At 40.8% G+C, this 16230-nt stretch overlaps 1 protein-coding gene across 2 annotated transcripts in view; it reads right to left on the bottom strand.

The window, feature by feature from the left end:
* Positions 1–236: 236 nt before the first annotated feature.
* Positions 237–16230, bottom strand: part of CENPC (centromere protein C) — a 68359-nt gene continuing 52365 nt past the window's right edge. For both annotated transcript variants that reach the window (XM_054031082.1, XM_054031083.1), the window contains exon 19: positions 237–503. In XM_054031082.1, the coding sequence (XP_053887057.1) occupies positions 461–503 (43 nt within the window). In that variant the 3' untranslated portion in view covers positions 237–460. The remainder of the gene's footprint in view (positions 504–16230) is intronic.

Genomic DNA, 16230 nt, shown 5'->3' with positions numbered 1-16230 from the left:
CTGAAGTCAACCATCAAACTCCCTTTGGCTTCAATGGGAGCAGTTAGACCAGTGATGAGCACTTTTGATGAACCCCCTGAAAAGTTTCACCGGTGTAGCTCAGATTTTAATGAATGTTACAAGTGAGACGCTGCCTGTTGTCATACAAACATCTGGATTTTTGTGAAGAAACCCCATAAAGTGCCAGAAAATACATTCTTAAACGTGCTATAAAAGTGAAGAATTTAACGCTGTGATTTACACTATTTACTCTTTATTGATACAAAACCAGAACTGACTTGTGTGACCACAAATGGTTACATAAATTTACAACTTACAGCTGACAAAGAGATCTGTTTCAATGTCCATGAAACAATATATTCCCAGACCTGAAGAGAATTCCAGCCGAAAAGTCATTATGGGGACTTCTTTAGAATCCCCCCATATCCAACGTAAGATGATCTCCAATTTGCTGGACAGGCTATGGGGAAGAGGACTCATTTAATGAACGTTCTATAATTGGCCTGAAATACAAAAAAAGCATGGAAGTTAGTTTATTCAAACTAGCAGATAAATCTTACAGCAAAAATTTACTGCTCACCCACTTGCCCATACCATTACCTAAAAGCAGCCAATGGACAGTATGGCAAATTTCATTCATAACAGCAAGGAAACACATTGTCCAGATACAACAGTGATTTTCACAAAAACAACAATCCCATTTACATTAAAAAAGCAGGTTAGCCTCTACCAGATTAATGAAATCTGTTAAACCTATTCAATTTGACAGCTCCAAGATTTTATGGTTCCCTCAACCACTATGTCAGTTGTCAGTACAAAATCACTCCTTGCTATGACATTGCATTTTATCTATAAATGTAATTCGTTTTATGCTTTATTTTGTTGATTATTGTGACTATATATTTTGTGTAGTCAGAACAAAAATTATTTGAAGAGCAGAAATTACTGTTAGAACTTTTAGTACACATTTCAATGCACACAGTATTCACTCTAGATGCACCACGTTATGTGGGAGGTTGCAACAGGGTGCTGAATTTTCAAACTGCTCTAAAATCCACATATATAATCAGACTGAAAACTGCCATACTAGTTCTAGGCCTGGGGTAGAGTTTGTGGAGCAAGTTTGGAGGCATTTGATCAAAGCGTTCCTAAGATAAAATGCCTTATTTAACATTTTAATTTTCTTCTAGTGCTTTTTCGCATAGAGATCGGGGAGGGATTTACAGGCATTACCCACACAACATTTCATTGAACTTCCCCTGCTGAGATCTCGAGTCCAGGACTAAGAACCAGCACCAAAATATAACTACCTAAAATATATTAGATTTTCTTTTTAGTTCTGCAAAGTTGCACTGGGTTGCTATGGGATACATATGAGCTCTGTTCACCACCATTTCATATGCCTACTGTAGCGGGAGGCAATTTACATTTAGCTTGCTTTGCAAACAGGAGTTACAGAGTCACTTCTAAAGCAGCTGGGATTAGAACCCAGGACTCTAATATGAAAGACCCAAGACACTTCAAAAAAATTATGGCTGAATGTGCCAGAGCTGAATTACCCTATAGCAGTAGTCAGAGGATGTGAGTCTGTGTATTAAAGAATTCAGGATGTTCAAGAAATTAAATATGGCCCATGTCCCTGTGGCTGAAACAATGGAGTGAGTGGGGGACAGAGAATTCTGTTCAGTGGTCTACTCCAGACTTGGTTTGTGAGGTCAGGAAGTCACCTGAACCAAAATTTTTAGAGGTGGTGGAAATCGCCCTCTGGGGTCTGTATGGAAAACACCACTCCACACCCCATGAGAGGTGGGAAAGATGGTCTTGCGTTTAACACACTGGACTGGGACTCAGGACTTCTCAGTTCAGTTCCTGGCTTAGCTTTGGTCAATTCACAGTCTCAATGCCTCAGTTTCCAAGCCAGAAGGCGATTTTGGCTCTTCAGGGGACTGACCGTTTTGGCTGGTTTGATACAAGGAGCTTTCCAAAGCTACACAGAGATTCTACATTGGGAATCACCCCCTACTCGAAGTGAGGAGCACTCTTTAGAGGTCCTGGAGGGCACCAGGAAGACATAGGATGGACTCTGCAGGTCTGGGGACCAGTGCTGTGCTTGGTGTAACATTTTTAGATTAGCAGAGGTTATTAGGATCTGTCTTTTGCTGAAATGGGGACAATTAAAGAGCCATTGTCTTTGCAAGCTCTTCTCAGCATGGGTGACGTTGAAAGCGGATTCTGCAACCTCTCTAAAATCCATAGAGGTCTGACTAACTGTCTCCTCTCCCTCCCCTTCAGTAATGCATTTCACTTCCAATTCCCCTTCCCACAAATTCCTCCCTCCAGGCACAGCCTCCTCACATGCCCTCCTGAAGTTCACTGTTGCCAGCAGGAACAGAACTACTCTCATTGTGACAGGTGGAGAAGAGACTCAGGACTTCCACTTTCTCCATGAACAGGGAAGGGGGAAACCATACAGCCCTTTCCCTCTATCAGGAAACCCCTGAGGTATGCAGCTGCACAGTTCCCAATGAAAAGGGATTCCAGGGCTCCTCTTTTCTGCCACTACTGGGGAAAGGGGAGTGCAGACAACCCACCCCCTAGCTCGACTGGGAGGTGAAGTAGGCATGGTGCAGCTCCTCTCCCTCCCAGTGTTGTATCCGGCTTGTAACTGGACTCCTTGCAGCTCCTCCACCACTAGCTTCCTTTCTCTTATTGGTCACTCAACCCCACCAGATGGGCATGGAGAGGCCAGGAGAAGAGGAGGTGCTGACAGATGAAGAGAACTAAGGAAGCACCTCCTCCTCAGCAGTCGTGCCCTCCCTCACTACCTCAGCTTTCTGGAGGGGCAGAAGGAGGAACAGAGGGAGGGTGTAAATTCACTTGCTAAAATGCTTGTTGACATGGAGTTACAATTGCAGGGACAAAACAGGGCCTGTGCTCTTCCAGAATGTCAGAGTTTGAGTCCCAGAACCCAAACAACCTAGAAAAGCTGCAACGAAATGTAGACTTAAGGTGACGCTTCCCACACAACACAATCACATAACTCATAGGAATACAAAGAGAAATTGGGAAGGTCACAGTACTTTACTGTCCCTGCACACAACCCCAAACCAAGACAATTATTCATAGTCCAATTGATCCTCAAAGTGCTCTGTGCATCAACAATCTGAGAAGTATTTGCTGCTTTTTGGCAGAGACAACACAAATGGACAAAAAATGCTAAGGAAGACATAAGATGCTGTGATCTTCCTAAGAACACCTCAGGGCAGGGACTACAGGGGTCAGAGATAAGGTTGTGTGAGAACTGTCACCTTAGCACTGCATTGCTTGATTTTTCTAAGGTTTGTGTTTTGGTTTTATAACATTAACACTGTTGGTAAGGCATAGGTAGAGGGACCATATCTTTGCATTCTCTTGTTTTCTAACTTTTGGAACATGATATTCTGGAAAGGCATAATTTATTCAAATTCTGCATATGAATATTTATAATAGACAAATTGCATATTCACTTGATTCTATTACTTAGAAAAATACTCTAAAAATATATTATATCTAGATATGTCGGAATGACAGTCTTTGGAGAGGGTCTCCCCCCCTCCTCCCAATGCCTATATATGATTTAGGAGCTGGCCTGTGCCCAAATCCCACAAATTTCTGCACAAGCTTAACTTCGCACAAGTGAAGAAGTTTAATGCCATCAATGGAACTATTTATGTATGTAATATTAAGCATATATTTAAGTGTTTGCAGGACCAGGGCCCCTAGTTTGTTGTTGTAAAACAGAATATAATAAATTACAAATTAGACTAAGCAAATCCAAGAGATTTAAAATCAAGTTTGGCACTTTGTTGTACACTTACTTAAAATACAGAAAGGTAATGACATTGAGGCAATAATTCTGATCCCCCCAAGTGGATAAATTACAAAACCAGAATTGGATTGTTTTGAGGAAAACTGAGGTGCAAACTGTATTATTGCTATAGTACACATTTAATTTTTGTTTTTTTTCCCATTTTCTGTCAGGTTCAGAAAGCAGAACAGGTTCTTCATTTTGTCTCTGGAGAGTGTCGTTAGTCTGTCCATTCAATGACTACGTCATTTTACTGAAGCAGAAGACTAAATTAATGAGAATAAAATGACATCTAGCCTAGATTGTGACCGGATGAGACTGATCCACTTATACTTTCATTTGGTTTATTTGGTTTAACCAGGAGGAATCAGACTAGATCACAATGGTCCATTCCTGGCCTTGGAATCTATGAGCTCCAAGGAGATCCTGAGACAAAAATACAAAACCAAAATAGGAACAAGTAGGAAAACATAAAAGTAAACATTAAACATGATCAAAACTTATTTAGCCCTTAAAATCTATTGAGCCTCATTTATAAGTTAAAATATTTGTTCAGCTATGACAGATGGGTATTAACTTATTCCTACAACAGCCACTGTGCCTTAGCTATGAATTTTATAAAAGTGTACAACAAATTCTAGTTACTCAAAAAGCAAGTGTTTGCATTTACCAATATTAGTAAAATCAGCTACAATAATAATGAGGTGCAGCATGACCTCTACAATTATCACTTAATTGTACTTTATGGGCCAATACTGGGAGCCTCATACTTTCCTCTCAAGGTTTGTCCTTCCTTCAGCACTTTTTCCCTGCCAGGATATATAATTAGTCCTATTTCATAAGCTTAATTGTAAATTTGTTTTGATTAATTAGCCCCAGAGCTGACTTGGCACTTATTGAGACATAAGGGAGGGTTCTTGGTTTATTCAATGGACAGACTACTGCACCTAGGGGAGTCTCCCCATCAGCAATAAAATTTCACAAATTGTGTTTGAAAAACTTTTCTATATTTAATTAACTTTAATTTCTTTAAATTGCCCATTTTGTGCTATAATGAAGGTGAGGTTAGCATAAAGGAAGGATACAATTTATCAAGTTCAGGTATCACATTCTGTTGCTTTTATGGAATAATCACCAGGTGAACCCTGCCTTTTGGGTTGTTGATGAAAAAAACTCATTGCTCCTACATGAGTAATGTAAGAACTACTGGAAACCTAGGACAGGAATTTAAGGTACCATGGTGGCTATGTTCTGTTGATAATGGCAAAGGAAATATTTCACTTGCACAATCAAACTGTGTTCTGCTCTTCCATTTCAATAGACAAAGTTCCATTCAATGGCATATTTGACTTTGAAGCATCTAAAGAAACTGTTTTTCTGCAATCTTACCATAACACCTTCTACCATGTTACTTAACTCTTGATAGGGTGACCAGATGTCCCGATTTTATAGGGACAGTCCCATTTTTGGGTCTTTTTCTTATATAGGCTCCTATTACCCCCCAACCCCCATCCCAATTTTTCACACTTGCTGTCTGGTCATCCTAACTTTTGACAATGTTTATACTTTACTCTAAAAAACAAAACAAAACTATTTGTGACCTTGGCCCATTGAGTTGCTTCTTTCCTATCACTCCCTTTGATTTTAGGGCATGTTGGTTTAGGTACGTTCATATACTGATAGTTGATAATCCCTAAACTCTCTTCATACAACTGCAGTATTGAACAGGAGCTTTCATGTTTACTACAGTTAGAACAAGAAACCACCAACTACTGAATTCCCAAACTTTCTTTATTCAGACACCACCTTCTTAAAAAAACGGTTGTGAAGTCAACAGAACATTCAGCTGACATACAACCAATGGTATATGTGCCATAAAAATACTTTTATAACTTGTCTCCTTTTAGGCAGAAAGAACTGTGATGTTATCACCTCCATTTTAATTTTTTACAGTTAAAGTTTTCATTTCATTTGAAATTAAAACCTAATGTTTCTAGTATCAAAAGCTGTCATGCGTTATATTTCTGTAAATATTTCAGAGTAACATGTTCAAAATAAAAAGGAAACAGGGCATGGTTATAGTATAAGACTGTATTAAGACTATCAGAAAATACTGTGTAAATCTAATGAAAAGTGACCAAGAATTAAGTCAGATGTTAAGATACCTTTCCGTGTTTTAAAGTATTTTAGAATTCCATTTAAATCATTCTAATGTTCCTTCATTTGACTCTTTTCAACTTGCAGAACCTGTATAGACCCAACATTGCACAAGGTCATGAGAGTAACCTGGAGTCTTCAAGGAGATGTATCTTTTAAATAAAAACATCGACAAGTCTCATCTAGCCTTGCAAAAACCTACTCAGAAGAAAATCTTCAACTTTATAGTAGAAATTGTGTTGTGGAGTATTTGGGCATATAAATGAGGTTCAGGCAGATCACAGAGCATTTCAGTTGGCTGCCCCCAGACCTAACAAATGATCACCACACCAGATGAAGTGCACACACACAAGAGATTTAACTCAGTGTTCTTTCACAACCAACCAACAAAAAGTGTCTTTGTCCACAGGCAAGTGTCTGGTTCAATGGATCAGGAATGAACAAGGATCAATCTCTATTGCCAACTAGTCCATAAACTGGGCCGTCCTTTGCTTCAGGGAGGTACTGGTAAGTTGTTCCTCTTCGTCAGGAGAACATACTACAAAATCAACAGAATACACCCAGACCCTTACTTAAACAAGATGCTTTGTTCCAGAGGCTTATATGATGCACTTGAATCAGTTATATACTACCTGGGACTAAGGGTGTGTCTGCACTGTGACACAGAGTCTCAGAGCCCAGGTGAAGTGACTTGGGTTCACAAGAATTGAACTGCAGAACTAAAAATAGCTGTGTCGATATTCCCACTCGGGCTGGAGCAAGGACTCTGAGCCTGAGCTCCAGCCCAAGTGGGAAAGTCTACCCTGCTATTCTTAGCCCCGCAGCCCGAACCTTGCAAGCCCAAGTCAGTTGATGTGGGCTCAGACTCAGCACAAAGCAAATAGATCAAACATGTTAGAAACTACACTGGGGCATAACACGTTTTTGGCTTTAGCTCTTGATTCGTTTTCATAAAATGTACTCAACTGACAGCCTTGAAGCCTTAAATCTTTGTCAACAGACCAGGCACATCTCTGGAGGCATCAATGGAATAATACACTGTACTGCCATTGTCTCTTTTCATGCCCATGATCTGGATGTACCACCTCCAGCAGTAACAGAGAAGTTCAGTCTTCAGGTACCTTTGATCCTTGATCTCTCTGCTAAGCCTACCAAAAGTATGGTAACTATGATATGGATGTGCCCAGGAAAAAGTAAACCAATGTCACTATTTCATCTCATACCTCAAAAAGTACAACCAACAGAAAACATTGATCTTGTTAAATACTAACCTGCCTCAGATCTGAACAAGTAACTTACTAGATAAAATGCTCTGTATTCTATTACCTAACTAGAGTCATCCAACCTCACTTTTATATAGCATTATACAATAGGCATCATCAAGTAAATAAAATGACAGGTTGTCCTATTTCCTTGGATAAAGTTATTGTATCATGTAAATGATGTGCATTATACAAACTCCCTAAAATAGCCGAATACAGATGCTGAACTACAAAATAACTGTGCTTAGAGTTCCACCTACTGGAGTATATCGGAAACATTTCTAGTAATAGACTAGACAAGATTTATAAATGTAGGACAACGTTTTTTAAAAAGTGTTTGATTTTCACAACTACCAGTATGTTTTTCTCTTCTGCCTTTCCTTCTCCCCCAGAGAAAATTGTCCATAAACGCTATGTCCTTAGAGCCAGTTTTATGTGTATTGCACTTCCTGTTTTAGGAAGTCAGACTCCCTTTTCATGGCATACTGCAAGACCAAGGAAAAGTCTATTGCTCCACTATCATTAGTTGGTTTAATAATGTAATCCATTATTTATCTCAAAATGAAGTCTGTCCAAAGAAGATTAAATTAGGTCTGTGGGCAGAACAAGAAGGTACAGATGTCCACTGAAGAGGCAAGGCACCTATTAGGAGATATCTGCACACCTTCTCCAAACTCTACACACTAGACAGAGCAGCTCTGGTTGGGGCTACATTTGAATAGAATAGTTAGTACCAGGATCATAAACCGGCACTGCTACTTAAACAAATAAAAACCAGACCTTCTGAGACCTAACTTAGCTCAGATTTTTTTCTTTACAAGCTTAAATGCCTTTGTCGCTTGTGTTATCTCAAGCACATTGGGCTTTCTTGTTAAGGAAGCTACCAGAAAGAAGCTACCAACTTCTCCACTCCAAACCCCCTCTTTCAAAGGAATGATATTGTTGGAATGTCCAAGCACGTTTGCAGACAGCTTGGAAGTTAGTTAGCAGCTGACAAACCAAATACAAGGTACTGTGAAGCCAATTCATCTTCACTATTTTCATGTGTGCCAGAAGTTTAGCATAACAATCACTGCCAAGACTTTCTAAGAAGTGATTCACAGGTAGGGGTCATCAAAGAGCTTTCAACTCCTATTCAGCTTTTTCTACATTCTCCTTTTCCTGTGCAATGGCAGAGGTAATTCAGAGAAGGGAGCCTATTTGAATAGTTGTGGTTTATCCTTATCTTAGGCCATAATGAAATTTGACTAGCCTGGGAGGCTAACGTTATCCACACCATCTGCTGTCTAGACACTTGGTTTCAGGAGTACACTGTAAGTTCATGATTTTCCCAGAGGTCCTCATTACTATCCAGGAATTCATGGAGCATAGTAGAGGTAAACGTTAACAATTCTAATGCGGTTGGCAGTTGCCATACTATCAAGGTAAAAGGTGCAAGGTAAAATAAAATACGCACCTATTCAGAACTAACCATACACTCATTCTGTAGTCTTCATATATATCTAAATGCATAGGATGAACTGGGGACATTGACCACCAGCCAAGCAGCTCAACTATCTTTGGTTTATTTAAGATGACAGCACATTCTCTGAAGGGTAGGCAGTGTGGCTACACATTTAAATAGAGATTATTTTGAGAACCTTGCTTGGTATCAGGTTAATAAATATTCTACATTCTACAAAGCATTTTATCTGAAGATCTCAAAACACTTTTCAGATATTAAACTTCACAATACTCCTGTGAGGTAGTTAAGTATTTTACCCATTGTATAAGCGAGAAAGCTGATATACTGGGAGTGGGTGGGAAGGGAGAGGAGAAGAGTGATTTGCCCAAGGTTTCACAGCAAGAAAATGGTAGAGGCAGGAATAAAAACCTGGAGTCCTGACTCCCAGTTCTCTTCTCAAGCCACTAAAAAATATCCCCCAGTATACTTGGGAAATAGTTCTGGTGCTGAGAACATGGAACTCTCTCCTCAAGAAATTGCTGACATTTTATACTGCCCTTGTCAAACAAGGTGCTGTGCCTGTGGAAAAGATCAGATAGCCAGCGTGTGAAACTGTGACTTCCACAAGCCTTCAGAAGCGACTGTATTAGTAAAAACGTATATTCAAAAAAATATATATATAGCATATCCGGACACAAGGCTCAATATTGCACAGGAAGTGATATACTCTACTCATGTCTCAAAGAAAATATTCCAGCTACTTGAATGGCAAGAAGTATGATTAAAGAACTAGTGAAATCATTATTTTTGATTGAAAATCATGGAACGATTGAACACGCTCCAACATCTGACCCAAGACAGTTCCAAACCTATGCAACTCATTACCAGATAAGAATGACCGCTAACCTCGCAGCATTCAGAAGCAAATGCAAAACCCACCTTTCTATTCAAGCTTTCATGCAATCTCTTTACTCATACCACCATTTCACGATAAAAGCCAAGCCTGCCTTCCTATCAACAGGAAAGGAAGAGACATGTCATTTATAGTCTTTGGAGGTGCTCCAACTACGCTGATGGGCATGAGTATAGGGAAGGAGAGATTTATTTTACTTTAAAAACAGAGACTGACTTTTGTGGCTAAAGTCTGGTTTTTAGTAAGGCTGCTGAACTATTCTAATTTACGAACGGGTAGCTGTACTTTAAATGCAGGCTGTTCCCTTACCATGCCTTCTGCTTTGTCAAAGTGAGTCTCTGCGCCAGTCCTAAACCAGGCATATCTCTTCCTTCCTAAGCATCTGTCTTTGCTTTCAACACCGCTCTTTCCCTGGGTTCAGCTCTAGCCCCTCAGGGGCTCTACTCCGTCTCTCTGTCCACTCATTCTTCACCCCTTGCCTCAGCCTGCCCCATTTCTCCTTCCCAGGGCCTCTTCCTACACTCCCTCAGACTTATTGGCTGCTCTCCCACTTCTTTATAGAGCACTGACTCCCATGGACGTTCTCCCTGGAATTCTTCTCTGCCTGGCTCTCCCACAGCCTGTTCTCAGTCCCCATGCCAAGCAGGCCTGGTTTAGACACATGACCCACCTGTGACATAACTTTGCTCTTTTCTGCCACATGGGGAGGCAAGTCAAGTGTGGCACAGGTGCAGCTGAGCCCCAACACTCAAAGGGCCAGCTCGCCCTGTGACACCAATGCAGTTGTGTCTGTCCAAGTCAGCAGACAGCCTGAAATGCTAGCTCTGAGAAGCATGAACTACTCCTACCATCTCAATGACAACACCACTGAAACGATTTACAAGGTCAATACTTAACCATTTCACTACTGATTGAGGCCCGCAAGAAAGGGGAAGGATGATCGCTTCATGACTATATGAACAGTCTACTGCAAATGGTATCCCTATTAAGGGAGCAAGGCTTGAGAGTCCATGAAGTCCAGCAGAGGCATCTCATTATGGCACCGCAGGTGGGAACAGCTCAGAAGAATATGATGTCCTTTTCCAGTTTAACGCCTGGCTGACATGGATCTAAAAAAGGAGGCCTCTAGAAGTAAACTGTAAAGCACAGCCAATCCTTAAAGTCACTAGAATCTCCCAGTCAAACTTGAAGGCTGCTGCTTCTACAGAAATCACTCAGGGACAGCATTACAACACCTTTCATAAGAATGAAATGTTTTTAAATAAATGTATAGCTTGGCTAAATGATGAATAAGATGCAATAGATATGTTAACTTTCTACTACAAGTTTCTGAAATCTGTAAACTCCAAGGATTAGGTTAATTATGTGTAAATGAAGTTAATGGAAAACATATGCTTAATATTAGAACACTTCAGAGATGTGAAGGCTGAAGAGAAGGAAGATAGAGCATGCCCTTCGCTTGTCTCATCAACAGGGTTGAAAGCTAGGATCTTTAGATCCACAACGTGAACTTATCATCAGTTGAGCTAATGGAGTAGCGGGTAACAATAGTAGGCTGTTACTCTCTCTGTGGACCAACCACAAGAGGGAGACAGTGGCTTACTCAACTAGTTGCTATATAGTAGAGCAGGGGTCCGCAACCTTTCAGAAGTGGTGTGCTGAGTCTTCATTTATTCACTCTAATTTAAGGTTTCACGTGCCAGTAATGCATTTTAATGTTTTTAGAAGGTCTCTTTCTATAAGTCTATAATATATAACTATGCTATTGTTGTATGTAAAGTAAATAAGGTTTTTTAAAATGTTTAAGAAGCTTCATTTAAAATTAAATTAAAATGCAGAGCCCCCCAGACGGGTGGCCAGGACCCGGGCAGTGTGAGTGCCACTGAAAATCAGCTCATGTGCCACCTTTGGCACGTGTGCTATAGGTTGCCTACCCCTGTAGTAGAGGAAAGGTGGGAATCCAAACTCCTGGGCTCTATTTTTGGCTTGGAAGGGGAGTGTGTTTTAGTGATTAGAAACACAGATTTGTCACATTCATTCTGAAAATCAGCATAGCAAAGTGGAAGGGTAGGGTTTGTCACATTAGAGCGCTGCTATCTATTCCTAGCTCTGTCAGTTGTGTCCTGGTGCAACTTTTCAGTTATCCCATCTGCACAATGGAGAAAATGTTATTGCTCACCTCCTCAAGAAAGTGCACAAAATCTTACTCAATAAGGGCTGTGAAAAGCATGGGATTCCCTTACCAGTTAGTGGAACAGCTGAAATTACAACTCATGATCTCTTAGTTCCCAGCCCAGAACACTTTCCCTAGGCCAAAGCATATTCTGCAGCTGCTGTAGTGCCTGTTTACCCTGTGGAGGCAGGCAGGGATTTCAATGAGGCCTTGGATCAAGCTCAGTGCAATTAAAATGTTCAGAGTTTCAGCTACAAGCCACTAACAAGTTCTACTGAGCATAGGCAAACAGTGGTTTTCAGAGGCTTATTATCTGGACAAATCTGGTTGGACTTTCACAAGGACAGAAAAAGGTATTTCTCTGAATCATCCCCCAGAGTGTGTCGATGATCAGGACCTTGGAGAGCTGGGAGCTTACCTAGGGTTTCAAGGGGGCCAGTGAGGAAATGAGTAGGACATAGGAAGCCAGTATGTACCAGGCCATGACTCTCTGTGCCTGCTGTAGAATCGGTCTCAGTACCAATGCTCTTCCTCTGATGGTGGTTTTAGAAGACTACGGCAGCTGACACCTAGGAGGGGATGGAGAAGTAGAGGACGACTCCAAAGCCTGTTGCAAAAGATCCTCCAGGTAATCAATAGGGAATGGAGAGGCCAAACCTGAAAGGGCCACTAAGTGTCCTGCTCTGTCTGTAGCCCATGGAAAAAACAGCATCAGTACCAGAGTCAGTACAGTAGTCAGTACCATGAGTACCGCATGAGATCGAGGGTACATTGAGAGGCGGAACCAAGAAGGGCTTTGGCCCCGGTGCCAAGATACAGGACACCATCGTTACATTGTTCAGAGAACAGCCTGATATTGAAACTGCAGAAGCCAAGATGGAGGCTGATGTTGAGGCCAAAGAAAAAGCCAGTACCAACAACAGTGCTGGGTTTTCTTCAGCAGGCTTCCTAGCCAGTACTGACAATTGTGCCAGTAAGTCTACACTGCAAGGCAGCCTATCTGGACAGGCCAGGAACCGCAGGGTGCATCTCCACAGCAGAAAACTCATGAACCAGAAGAGACTCTGGGACAGAAAGGCACAGTAAGTCAGTGGCTGCCTGATAAGCCTGTGGCATCACTGGTACTGACAATGCCAGGACTGAAACCGAGCTCATTGGTACTGGACTCAACAGCTGTTCCACTGATGGTACCCAAGTTGATGACACAGTATTAATGTATTCTGGCCTCATTACCATGGAGCAGATGGACATTTCTGATCTATCCTGGGTGCTCAGAGTGTCTCGGTGATGGTCCACACTCATTTTAGAAGAGGAGAAAGTCTCTGAGCTGGAATGTCCCCAGTCAGTCTTATCAGTTCTCTTACATAGAAGCCCAGAGGAAGCAGAACAATCTATTCTTCTCCAAGGGGAAGAGTCAAAGTCTAGAGGTCTATACGAGACCACTGCCACCTCTGAGGCAGTGTGAGGGGCTGGATGATCTGTCAAAGGCCCCGGTGTTTAAGCAGGCCTCCTGGCTTTTCCATGAGGTGCTGTTTGTGATGCAGTTCTCCATGAATTTGCATTCTCTTGAATGACCAGCAGATACTGCACATTTCTGTTGTGTCCCTCATTGACAGGGTTCCCTCCCCACTCTGAACTCTGGGGTACAGATGTGGGGACCCGCATGAAAGACTCCCTAAACTTATATTCCACCAGCTTAGGTTAAAAACTTCCCCAAGGCACAAATTCCTTTCCTTGTCCTTGGATGGTATTGCTGCCATCACCAAGTGATTTAAACAAAAATTCAGGGAGAGGCCACTTGGAGCCTTATCCCCCCAAAATATCCCGCCAAACCCCTTCACCCCCTTTCCTGGGGAGGCTTGAGAATAATATTCTAGCTAATAGGTTAACAAAGGGAGCACAGACCAAACCCTTTGGTTTTTAGGACACTGAAAATCAATCAGGTTCTTAAAAGAAGAGCTTTATTATAAAGAAAAAGTAAAAGAATCACACCTGCAAAATCAGGATGGAAGGTAACTTTACAGGGTAATAAAAAGATTTAAAACCCAGAGGACTCCCCTCTGGACTCAACTTCACAGTTACAAAAAACAGGAATAAAACTCTTAGCATAGGGAAAATTCACAAGCTAAAACAAAAGATAATTTAACGCATTTCCTTGCCTTACTTACAATGTTTGTAATCTTAGATGCTCATTTCAGGTATGTTTTTAGGAGATGTTTTTTCCTGCTTGGTCCCTCTCTCTCTGTGCAGAGAGGGAACAAACAAAGAGTGCAAACAAAACCTCCTCCCCTTTCACACCCAGATTTGAAAGTATCTTCTTTCCCCATTGGTCCTTCCGGTCAGGTGCCAATTAGATTAATTGAACTGATTAACCCCTTACAGGTAAGGCAATTCAGTACAGCTACTCAGAAGGGATTTTATGCTACCCTTAGCTCTATGTTTATGACACTCATCGAGACACAGCAAGCACTGTGTGATCAGTGTGTGGGGATCACCCCACACTACTGACAGGGCTTAAACCTGGTGAGGGCATATCACCAGATTTCTAAACGAACTACTTAAAATGAATATAAACTAAGTAGTGGGTACTAAACTATTATTAACAATCTTCAGAAACAACACAGAGAAAATTCACTGTGATGCAGTAACTATGAGGTAAACTGCACAGGGATCTCCGACTCAGGCTGTGGGTAGTGAGAAGGAACTGGGGGCGCAAGGGCAGTGCCACCCTTTTATATAGCCTCAGAACGGGGCCTGAGGCGGCACAGGGCACGTGCACCAACCCGACAGGTAGTATTACACAAAGTTCTCCAGCTATGACACACTGAGCATGTGCACACCTGAGTCCAACATACACCTGCAAACACTTGAAGAACAACTATCGGCATTAACACTAGCTCTGCCTGTAATATTTTTATCTGAGTTATAAATATATTTTGAGTGCGATAATTGGCCTAATTGCAATGAAAATGCTTTCCTATTGTCTTTGGTTAGTCATTTTAACAATGCACTAACAAATATTTTATGAAGATAATTAAACTGCTTATTGATAGTGAAGCAGTCCTAATGCCAAATAGATCAAATTCATACAGAAATGCTCTAAATATGTACCTAGACAATTAAAATGTCTTATTTAAACCATGGCAAGCTGATAAGTATACAAAGGAGTGTGCCTAACAATTCAATGACTCCCTTTGATCCCATTTACATATCTGTTTTGTCAAAAAACAACTGTCCCTAATGTTGATAAGCAAATTTGAGATCTTATATCTCAGCATTTTCCTGGTTTAGAATGTTAACCCCAACCCATTAAATAAAATTCTTGGCTTGAAAGTCAACAAGTTTGGTGAAGCCTCCTGGGATCACTGGCCATGGACACCTGAGGAGAATAGTACTCTCTCTCTGACCATTTCAACTTTCAATGTTAGGTGGGATTGCAGACAAGGGATTTTAACAGGCCCTCAAACATTATAATAAACCTTTTGGATGGTCAACTTAAACATTCATATTTTCATCTGTAAAAAAATAATGTAAAAGCTGTATTTTATTTTCAGTTATGACCATCAATTCTGTTAAAACTTGACAAATGAAACTATATGTGCATCTGACGAAGTGGGCATTCACCCACGAAAGCTTATGCTCCAATACCTCTGTTAGTCTTAAAGGTGCCACAGGACTCTCTGAAACTATATTTGTTAGGCATTAAACAATAAATTGATAAGGACATGAAGACTCAGCATGCAGTATGATCAGACTTCTAAATGATTAAAATGAAAATCTATATTCCAATGTATACAAAAGACAACTTGGAAATGGTCCAGCATTCAGTCAGATTGTTACTGAATTGGGGGAAGGGGTTACCAATGAGGTGAAGGTTCATTAATTTCAATGAGAGGTAATTTGTCAAGCAACATAGGATGTGTCAAGAGAGATTACCTAGATCTCATCTTCCTTTTTCAAAAAAAGATGAAAGCACTGAACTGCCAGGAGAAAATATAGTTGTTACAAAGAGACATTCAGAGATACCCAGAGCTGACAACTTTTATCTCTGCTAACGTCTTGTCCCCTGAGATACATTATAGTGCAGTGACATCAAGCTGGACAGACAATTGTGATTGCTATTATCAATGACACAAGGATAAAAAGAGGCCTGAGGTATCTCAGTGACAAACAATGTAGAAAATCTACCATAAAAAAATACTGCCCAAAACTTACCCAAAAACCAACTTTCCATTGGTCTAGTTTCTCAAAGTGAGGCATTTTGCATTTGAAAGGGCATGTGAAAATCTCAAAATTGTCTGCAACCTCTACTAACAGCCACCATATAGGACTTGAGGAGAGGGCACAGAACAAGGTGGTATAAGCTTTCAACCATACACTATAGTTCATTTATTAAGATATGATTTTTTTAAAATTAATACCTCTACCTGTCTG

The sequence above is a fragment of the Malaclemys terrapin genome, chromosome 5, assembly GCF_027887155.1.
Source record: "Malaclemys terrapin pileata isolate rMalTer1 chromosome 5, rMalTer1.hap1, whole genome shotgun sequence".
Taxonomy (NCBI): domain Eukaryota; kingdom Metazoa; phylum Chordata; order Testudines; family Emydidae; genus Malaclemys; species Malaclemys terrapin.
Note: the sequence above shows the minus strand (reverse complement) of the source record. Positions and strands in the feature narration are given on the sequence as shown.